The sequence below is a fragment of the Sarcophilus harrisii genome, chromosome 4, assembly GCF_902635505.1.
Source record: "Sarcophilus harrisii chromosome 4, mSarHar1.11, whole genome shotgun sequence".
Taxonomy (NCBI): Eukaryota; Metazoa; Chordata; class Mammalia; order Dasyuromorphia; family Dasyuridae; genus Sarcophilus; species Sarcophilus harrisii.
In genome coordinates this window covers 228,175,479-228,183,017 of record NC_045429.1, presented here as the reverse complement: position 1 = coordinate 228,183,017, position 7,539 = coordinate 228,175,479, and the positions used below count along the sequence as shown (strand labels likewise).

Here is a 7,539-nt window from a genome sequence, read left to right as displayed (position 1 = left end):
ACCAGAAGAACTATATATGTAATAAAAGCAATATTAAAAAGACAAGTCAAAAAATAACTGTGAAAGTCATATTAACTCTAATCAATTCACTGGTTCACCTTAACTCTAAAAGATTTATATAAAATTCTATCCACCTCCAGAAGGGAAACTGATAGACTCAGAATGCAGATTGAAGCATATTTTCCTTTATTTTTCTTGCTTTTTTTTTTTGAAAATGGCTAATGCAAAAATGTATTTATATGATTTTATATGTATGAGTATCACATGTATTCTTGATGTATGGGGAGGGACTAGAAGGAGGAAAATTTGGAACTAAAAATAAAATAGTTTTAAAAACAGAAAAGATATAAAGTACTCAATACCTATGAACCTTTTACCTTCACAAAAGAAGGGGTGAGTCTTTTCATATCTCTTCTCTAATCAGAGTAGCTGTCTTTCATAGCTAATCATCATTAAAATGATATGACATTTTCTCAGTTTTGCTCATTTCATTTTGCATCAGTTTATATGTCTCAGGTTTTTCTGAAACCATCCTGCTCATCATTTCTTATATCACAATAATATTCCATCATAATCATATTTCACAACTATTCCCCAATTGATTGGCATCTCTTCAATTTCTAATCCTTATGTACATATAAGTCCTTTTTCTTTTATCTTTTTTTTTTCTGTGATACAAACTTAACAGTGCTATTGCTTGGGCAAAGGATATGCATAGTTTTATAGCCTTTTGTGCATAGCTCCAAATTGTTCTTCAGAATGGCTGGAACAGATTACTTTCTCCACCAATACTTTATTAGTGTGTCTATTTTCCCACACCCTCTCCATCATGTCATTTCTGATAGGTGAAGTAATACTTCAGAGTTGTTTTAATTTGAATTTCTCTAAACAATAAAATTCAAAAAAGTTTTCATATGACTATAGATAGCTTTGATTCTTCTGAAAATTGTTTGTTCCTATCTCTTTACCATTTATCAACTGGGGAATGTCTTTTATTTTTATAAATTTGACTCAGTTCCCTCCATATTTGAGAAATGAGATCCTTATCTGCTACCAACTTCTGTTTAATGGGTGAGTTCATCCCATTCACATTCATAATTATGATTATTAACTATGCATTTCCCTCAAAGCTATTTTCTTCTGTTTATCCTTCTCTCTCTCTCTCTCTCTCTCTCTCTCTCTCTCTCTCTCTCTCTCTCTCTCTGTTTTACCCTCTTCCTCCTCAAAAATCTGTTTTACTTCTGGCCATTACCTCTTATTTCTTTCCCTTCTTACTTGACTTTGAACTTTATGTTAAAGTTGGACTCCATTCCTGAAGTGGCGGAGGGGTACAATTCCAAGCTTTAGGTATTTATGCATTGCTGTTTTCAGAGACAGTTTTGGAGTAGAGGTGGCATTGCAAGTTTTGGGGCCTTTCCAGATAATATGATCCAGGACGAAATGGTGTCACTGTTCTTTTGCAACTAGAAGTAAAGTTCCTCTTCAGGGTTCTTATTCCCTTGTGACTACAAATGATATTGGTCATCAGAGTCCCTTGGGACAGCAAGTACTACTCTTCACCCTGGAACCATGACCCAGACGTGGTTATAAACAATGGAGATTGCAAATAGCACCCTATCTTGTATGCCAGTGCTAGCATAGAAGGCTTCCTGTAGTTTCCGATTTGTTGTCTGATCTTTTCATCTCTTATTTGAGAACTCTTGAAGCTGCTAATGTTGTTGGTGCTACCGCCAAGGCTCACCAAAGGTGTTGCTACCATGTGGGCTCTGGTCCAGCCCCCACCCTAAGGCAACAGATCACTCCTTCTGATTTCCTGATTTTTCTTGGACTGAAAAAATATCTCACTTTGATCTTTTGTTGCCTCTGGTGCCACAGATTTTCATTTAAGTTGTTATTGTAAAGTTGTTCTTAGGGAAATATTGAGAAAGAGTTTGGCTACTTCCCCTATACTGCTGTCTTGGTTCCTTTCCCCTGAAGTTCTCTTATCATCATTGTCTTTCATATAATTATTGTTTCTATAATTTTTTTATCCCTTCATTATTTAGGATTCCATTATTGTCTTCATTTTGGTTTGTTTCTTTTGCTTTTGCTCTCTAAACGGATTGCTATGTTTACTGTGTTGTGGTCTAAAAAGAAAGATTATTTCTGCTTCTTTACATGTATATACTATATATGGGCTCTAATAAATGGTCAGTTTTTGAAAAAAAATATCCTTTGTGTTGTTAAGAAATAGATATATCCTTTAGTAGGTCTCATTTAGAAGCTACCATAAAATCTTTATCTGTGGCTCTAGCCACTTGTTCAATCTTATATTTTCTTCTTGTTTATATTTGTGTTAGATATTTAAATGTCTCAGGCTGCTTTCATCATCTTACAACATAGTCATCATTCAGTTGATGAGTACCTTCACTTTCAATTCTTTTTATCACTACAAAAAGTTGATATAATTTTATACTTATATAGATATAGACTTTCCTTTTTCTTTGATCTCTTTGGGATGTAGACTTAGTATTGGCATTACTAGGTCAAAGGGTGTGCACAATTGAGTAACAGTTTAGTCAGAGTTTCAAATTGCTTTTCAGAATGGCTGAGTCAAATTTTAGCTCAGTGTCCATTTTCCTATAATCCCTCTAACATTTGTCTAACTTTTTGTTAATTTCGGCAGTCTGATAATTATGAAATAATATTTTACATTTAAAGTTATGAGAATGAAATTTAGATTTTTCTCCATGTATGTGTCTCTAGAATTGATTATTTTCTAAATTGGGATTTTTTTTTGTTCTTCTTCTTTTGAGGCAGTATTCTATCCCTACAATTAAAAAAAAAGTCTACCTTAAGACAAGCCTCTTCAAATAATGTCTTATTGACTTGATTCATCCTCACACCTTAACCCCTTCCCAATGGTCACACCTTTGCTTCTAATTTAGGAGTTTAGCCCTGCACAATATTTTTTTTCTGCCCCATTTTTCTCTATTGATTAGTTCCCTGTCTGAGAGTGGCAGCCTCAGAGAGGGCCGTCTATCCCTTATATAACTACTGCATCTTTTTTTGGTAGATATAGTTGAATCCCACCATTTGTTGCCATAGAGTGATATGAGAGCACAGTCAAGGTGTGTTGGTAGAAATTGCAATTGCAGAAGGGCTATTGTCGAGTTAGTCCCAGAACATGTCAGTGGGTTGGCCTGTGTGCTCTGCTGGAGTATAGGGAATATTGGAGGATGGCAGTTGTTGATAGTGTGTCAATGTATTGACAATTAGGCACTTAGTTCATTTATATATTAGGCACTTTTTAGCTTCCTTGGAGTCTTGACCTGAGGAAACAACTGTATTTGTTCTACTGATGGAGCATAATTTCAACATGAGGAGATTTTGATAGTTAGCAGAAACCATGGAAAATGTCTAGTTCTCTGTCTTGTTTATAATATGACCCAGAAATCATGAAATAATTTTTTGATGAAAAATATACTTTTAAAAACTAAGCTAAAATAAATTTCTATACAATATATAAGGTAGGCATAATTATGTTGTATTGAGGTTCCTGAAAGTGCAAACTTTAAATTAGAAAAGAAACCCATTAGTTACATGCATATAGCTTAAAGATAAGGATTAAATTCCCAGCAATATATATATACACATATATATATATATATAAATTAATTAAGAGAAAAGATCATTTTCCTACTGCAGCAGCATATTTATTGTGCATAAATCAAGTGGAAGAGAATGAGGAGCTCAGAGAAATCAGTACAGATTATTTATACAAAGTTACAAATTTATCATGATTACAGAACTAAGAAGCAAAAACAAACTGTGGTTAATCCTATCAGACCATAACATTATAGATCTGTAGCAATTACCTTACAATTCTCAAAACTGCAAATGCATTAAGAAAAAATAAACAATGAAATGCCTAATTTTAATGCACAATAAATATTTTGATTTACAAAATTTTAAAAAATATTGTCTGCCACAGTCATACATTATATATCCTGCACATGCAGTTTTAACATGTCAATAAAATTTTTAGAACCTTGTTCATGCTTTTGTGTCAAGTATTACAGTTTTCCACTTTTTAAAATAGAATTATGTCCAATACCTCCCTTACAAATTAATTTATGTAATATATATATATATTTTTAAATGTCCGGACCTGTGATTTCTTCAGTATTGGGAACTCCCAGTGGGGAAACCTCTCAGTAAGGTAGTTTTCTCTATGATACCTCATTCATAATTTGTAGTCTTTGAAGAGTTGACCAGGATACTTAGAAGTCAAATGACTTGATTGTATAGGATCACATAGCTTATACATATATATATATATATATATGTATATCTGAGGCATGATTTGAATACAGGTCTTAATAACTTCAAAGCCAGTCTTCCAACCACTAAATCATACTCTTTCACAAGTAATATGTATAAATAGTATATATTCTCTTCCCTACTGAATTGGTCACATATTACATAAGTATTGCGTTTCAATGGCAAATATAGTTTCATAATCCTGTCCTTGTCTATTATCTTGTCTATGACATTAAGCATTGTGGATTTCCTAATCTCAGCACCAAGGAGTCAAAAATATTGCACTAGAATGGGATTGTACTACACATTATTAATAAATACTATCTGAACTTAATCACAACAAAATTATCACTATAAAACTAAACTTGTATTTAAGTGGAAAGAATGATTTTACAGAAAAACCTGAGTATACTCTATTCACAAAACTAAGGAAGAGTAGTAGGTTTTGGAGTTAACATGACTAACATTACATTGGAAGACTCCTTGTGTATGTGGTATTTTTTTAAATTAAAATTTGTTTAATTTTAAATGTACTTGTCAACAGAAGAGGTAGGTATATTTTTACATATGAAATCTGTAACAGACACTAAAATCAAAACAAGTAAAATCTGCAACATACTTTTTCCAAAAAAAGCATATAAATGTAACTGTTGATATTGCTAATAAAGACAAAAGACATTTCATGTTCCAATTAGACAATAATTATAATTTTTCATAATACATTCTGACAGAATAGATATTCAAAGGCTACCTTTTCCTCACAAAAAAATTGTTTCCCCATAATCATTTGTATCACAATAACCTTTGGACTGCTAAAACATATTTTTTGCAATGTTTTCTTATATTCACCAACACCGGACTTCACCAAACACTTAAGACTTTAGAGTCATTACCAGATTTTTAATACCTAATTAAAACAAAAAAATGGCTTGTTCAAACCACTTTAGCAAGTAAATCAAAATCCAGAATACTTTAGATTGTTTATGTTGCCATTATGCTTCAATCCAGAAAATGGAAAGTGTTCCCTTTCAAACTAGGGCATGTAGCTGGTAATTTAGACTAAAGGGTTGTTTGTGAGAGCGCGTATGTATACTAATGTCCTCGTTAAATATAGTCACTTTGTGATATGGCTCATCTAGTTGGTTCAAAAACCAGTGTTAGAAGAAACCGCACATATGCACAAAAAGATTTATGAAAACTCCATTATATTTGACTAGTATTTTACTAGCAAAAGTTCTTCTGTGAAGAACCTTGTGGCCCAAAAAGGCAATCTTCCAAATAATAGGACGATCCTTTAGTCTGGACAAAAACCAAAAGTTAACTAGAAGTCTTATTGTTAAAACAATATTCATAAATAAGCATCTGGGTATCTTAACTAACACTTTAGTTAGTCTAAAGGTTAACTGGCACAGAGAGAGAAGGCTCCTTTCTCCCTATTCCAAACCCTCATTTGCTTGTGTTTTTCCCTGAAATTTTTATCAAATGGGAAGTTCCTCGCTGTGAACAAAAATTAAGGCCTGGATCAAGTTATTCTCCTTTTGCCTTTCCATTATGCTTCTTTTTTCCATTCTCCACCACTGACTGCTTTTCTGACTTGCTTACACCATTTGCTGAAATACCATTTGTGGCTGTTCGAGCTTTTGAAGTCTTGGGGTCATTGTATGTTTGATAGTAGAAATTGAGAAACAGAAAAATAAAGCTGATGGCATAAGCAATGAGAGCCCAGTGCATCCATTTGGGGAAAGGGCAATCCGTATAAAGAGACAATGCTGTGTGTCCAATGGTCACATAGAACTGAACCTGAAAGAAGAAAGGTATAGAATAAGATTAAATGGAATATGGTTTATAAAGTTATCTTTTAGAGCAGCGTAATTCAATGCAAAGAGCTGAACTTGAACTTAGATTGAATCTGAATTCTGTTTCTACTACCTTGGTAACCTTAGGCAAGTTAGATACAGCTTTTATGGGCCTTAGTTTTCTCTTGTGTAGAATGAAGGATTAAACTAAGTGAACATTGATGTTCCTTTTAGTTTTAAATTTATGATGCTAGGAACAAATCAAGTTCAAAAATTATTCTTATAGAGCAAAAATAACTCATCCATCTAGAGAAACACATATCCTTTAGCACACTGAAAAAGTATATTATTAGTGCTATATTTTCCATTTTGATTAAAATTTTTGTCTACAGCCTGATTATTTTAGGTTGTTCTAATATTTTTTTCAGAATTCAATATACACAAACAGACTTACCAAGTCCTATATTACAGGAATATATAGTATCCTAAAAGTCTTAGTGCAAACTTAAGCTTTTATAGCTTTAGCAATTTATCCGTATAACTAAAAATATAGTGAAACTCAACATCATAGTCATTTCTTAATAAGGGAGAGATAATTAAACATTTAAAACTTTTTTGAAGTAAAGAGAAACTTGACAAATTTAACTCCTGGATAGATCTATAAAAAGATCCTAAAAATTACCCCCGAACCCCAAAGTTATAAATTATGAAGTTCTCGTTTGAAATCATGAAATTTTTTAAAAGTACATAATAGTTTTACTTACAATATGATAATTAAAGAATAGGTAAACTTATTTAATAAATAAATTTCATTGAATTATATGCGACTAACTTGTTAGGTATTTTGTAAAAAAGGATTTGTCCTATGTCATGTTTAGGACAAGCCTATTCAATAGACATTATGCTCCTTCTACAAAACTGATATTAATTTTCCTTTAAGTTGCATGTCAAGATTTTTCTCACATAAGGATGTTATCTTACAAAAAAAATTATTCTCATGATATTATGAAGGGTATATTGAGTTTGTAGTCAGATAATCTGGATTCCAGTCCTATTCTGCTATTTACTTCATTGATCACCCATTAAAAGTCATTAAACCTGTCTGAGTCTACATCCTCATGTATAAAATGTTGAGTGTAAACTAGATGAGCTTTAAAAATTACAAGATTTAAAATTCAAAGAAAACCAAGAAAAGTCAACTTATTTCAAATGAATCCATAATTTAACAAATATTTATTAAGTATCTACTATGTGGAATATAGTGCCTAGATTTTGGATATAGAGAAATGAGAATTCTTAGACTTCCAATGGCAAAAATCAAGATTTTTGATTGTCTCCAGTTTCACAATGATCTTCTGAACCTACATCACTGAAAAAAAAGGGTGTGTGTATACATGTGAGTACTTATTTGTGCTTTCACAATAAGTACTAGGTATAGGCT

The 7,539-nt window shown here is 32.2% G+C and overlaps 1 protein-coding gene across 1 annotated transcript in view; it reads right to left on the bottom strand.

Annotated features, from left to right (window-relative positions):
* Positions 1 to 3,505: 3,505 nt before the first annotated feature.
* The window catches only part of ELOVL4 (ELOVL fatty acid elongase 4), a 50,606-nt gene continuing 46,572 nt past the window's right edge, over positions 3,506 to 7,539 (bottom strand). Inside the window, exon 6 of the mRNA XM_031964596.1 lies at positions 3,506 to 6,102. Coding sequence (XP_031820456.1) covers positions 5,830 to 6,102 — 273 coding nt within the window. The 3' untranslated portion in view covers positions 3,506 to 5,829. The remainder of the gene's footprint in view (positions 6,103 to 7,539) is intronic.